Source organism: Aureococcus anophagefferens, assembly GCF_000186865.1.
Source record: "Aureococcus anophagefferens unplaced genomic scaffold AURANscaffold_65, whole genome shotgun sequence".
Lineage (NCBI taxonomy): Eukaryota > Pelagophyceae > Pelagomonadales > Pelagomonadaceae > Aureococcus > Aureococcus anophagefferens.
Window position 1 is genome coordinate 68876 of NW_008705617.1, and position 2858 is coordinate 71733.

A 2858-nucleotide genomic window follows, 5' to 3' on the forward strand; every position below is an offset into this window, starting at 1 on the left:
CGCCGTCGATTGCGGGTTTGACCTCAACAAAAACCACTCTTCCTCTCATAACGACGCAGCCCATTCAGAATGAGCCACTCGGTGGCCATGGGCTGTCCCCGGACATAGTTTATGTGGCACATAATGTTCCGTCCGACGCTTCTAGCCATGACCGAACGCTTCTATTTTCTGCAAATGTACTGCTTGCGGACCAACGTGCGGAGGTGAGTTCGTCAACACATTCAAAATCAACAGATTTCATCAGCATGGATCGGGATACACCAGGCCTGGTTGAATGCGAGCGCGACATGTCAATCGGGGCTAGCGGCATCACTACCCTGCGTCCAGCCAAAACAAATAGTGAACGACTGACAGCAACAGGACGAGTATCTCATGTTGTTGGCGACCGTGTTGAAGCACAATTTGGCCGGGGTCGTGCGTGGTTCCTAGGTCATGTAGTCGGTGTGTGTGGCGGGGTTTCTGCATATGATATCATGTATGATGATGGTGATATTGACGTTGCACTCCCTGCACGTTTTGTTCGTGATCCTCTTGTAATTGCTCTTCTGCACTCTGCCTCGATCGACGACAGTCCAGTCGCTGAACAGCTGTCGACACCTCAAAATAACATGTCAGGCATGAAGGTCGATGTCCTGGGAAGAGATTTTGCGCGTCGTGGAAATGGCTGTCTATTGCCTGATTCCTCTGGAACTACCCAACGCTCAAATGAGTGGATACAAGATGATATAGCACGCTCACGTTCGATCGCGGTCGTAGCATGTCCGAACAGAGAGAAACGCAGAAGCGAAGATTTTAGGAAAAATTCATTTCCCGCTTGCTGTCCTGATGAATCAACTGAATTTTTAGATTTAAACTCCGCAGACCATCTGGCACCCCGAACATCTTTAGAAAAAGGGGGCAGTCTTGATGGAAAAGAACAGAATCAGACAGCTGCGGCTATCGACGCCAAGGACCGAAGAGCTGCTTTGGAGTCAATGCGAGGAGGGCTTCAACGGGAGGTCCAAGCGTGTGAAGGCATTGTTCAGCCTGCCAAAGAGCAGCCCAAGTCTCCTGCACCAAAAAAGGATGCACCTGGTCGCGCAGCGTTTCTTGCAGGATGCCTTAATTCACTAGGCTATGATCACATTGAATGCTTAGATCTAGTGCCATCATGGCTTCGTAAAGGTAAGATCAATAATAATGAAAAGTTCGACAGCCATTCCTTTACTAGCGCAATGCCCGCTTTAAGACCTGTAGAAGATCATGCGGACTCCTTTGATCTGAATCGCTCAATCAGTGACAAAATATCCATATACGCTGATTCGTTTGCGTCTCGGACGAATGAATTAGCCGGTGTTATACGGGCACCCACCGACGTGGTGGCTGCGAAAAAATGTACCATGCGCGAGAAAGTGTTACCAGCTGCATTTTTCTTTGAATATTTCCGTCGCAAGACCATTCACGTGGATCTTCACTACCACCGCGCTGTGTATAATCGGATTGAGGCTGCCGAGCTCCCAAAATTTGCTTTTGGTCGACTGGAATTATGGCAATATGCTGATGCAAGTACGTCTTTTTTCGCCGCCCATTCACATCTGAACTTCTCCCGCTCGTTGGTTTCATATGATTTCATCCAGGATGTTGAATTGTGCATAGAGTCTGTAGTTCAGAGACGCGATGAACCAGACCGCGTCATTGATCGCGGTACAATGGCAATATCAAACATTCCCTTGCTGGGCGAACAGGGCGGCATCAACTCCCCTACATCATGCTATGATCCTAGCCTGCTACGCGGTTACGACGTCGAAGAAGTCGCATTTATGCCCGGTGGGATAACACAACCACCTGGTGCATTTCACATTTGCCAACCCTCAATTCCACCTGAATATAGTCCTGGTCCAGATCCCCAAATACCTGTGTCCCCCCAAATACCATTTGAAGCCGAAATATCGCAGAGGAGGGGGGTACGTTCGTCCCTTAGCATCATGAAATCGTCCTTGGACCCCGTTGACCCGGATGCGTCGACACCTCTCGCTCGCCACGACTTCTCATCATCGATTTTGCACACGGTGAGAGCAAATGATTTTAATGAGGAGGCCAACGTCGCACGAGTTCTACCCCAAGCTGAGCATCGGCTTTCTGTTCTACTGCCCTTCGATTACGATGCCCAAACTCTCCATGATGAGGCCACGCCGACACCCGATAATGAGACACCTGGTAATAGTTTGGTTCTTTCCAGGTTGCTAGAGACTGTGGTGGATCGTCTGGTTGATCACACCCTCAGACAGAGCATCGCTGCTACAAGACACTGTTCAGTATTCCAACCGAAGGCCTTGGATGTCAATACTCATCCAATTTTAAGCGCATGTAACCTTCAGGAACCCTCAAAAGATGGTGTTTGTGTACAACGTAGCACAGCTGAGGCGAGCTCATTTGCTCCAGAGCAGGCACCACGAGACTGGTCGCAGGCCGTCGCGGTGTACGCACTTTGGCTGACCTCTAGTTTGGAGAGCTCCGGAGGTCTCACTCACAATCTGTGCAATGTGACCAGCTGCACGTCCGAGAGACTTGCAACCGCCCTTTTGGAATTGTTCATAGACACAGAACAGCGATGTGATGCCCAGAGCCTTGACTTCTCGGTCAACCACTTAGCCGGCGACCTGCCCTTGACTGGTGGTTCGCGAGAGCAAGCCCAGATTCATCGCCATGCTATTTTCGATGCCCTCGCCGAAGCTGCTACTAAAAGGTTCTACGATGCCCGTGGTTCTATCACCGCACTGTTTCGCTGGTTCAAACAACCTGGAGAAGAATTCTGCCAAATTCGCCCTGCGACCTTAATCGCCAGCGTATCGCCAGTCACACCTAGCAAGCCTATATTA

General features: G+C 50.1%; 1 protein-coding gene across 1 annotated transcript in view; it reads left to right on the forward strand.

The window, feature by feature from the left end:
• Positions 1-2858, forward strand: part of AURANDRAFT_68110 (hypothetical protein) — a gene marked incomplete at both ends in the record, with an annotated part of 4605 nt that overhangs the window by 1198 nt on the left and 549 nt on the right. The window contains 3 exons of the mRNA XM_009043724.1: positions 69-749; positions 889-1084; positions 1114-2767. Of these exons, the coding sequence (XP_009041972.1) occupies positions 69-749; positions 889-1084; positions 1114-2767 (2531 nt within the window). The remainder of the gene's footprint in view (positions 1-68; positions 750-888; positions 1085-1113; positions 2768-2858) is intronic.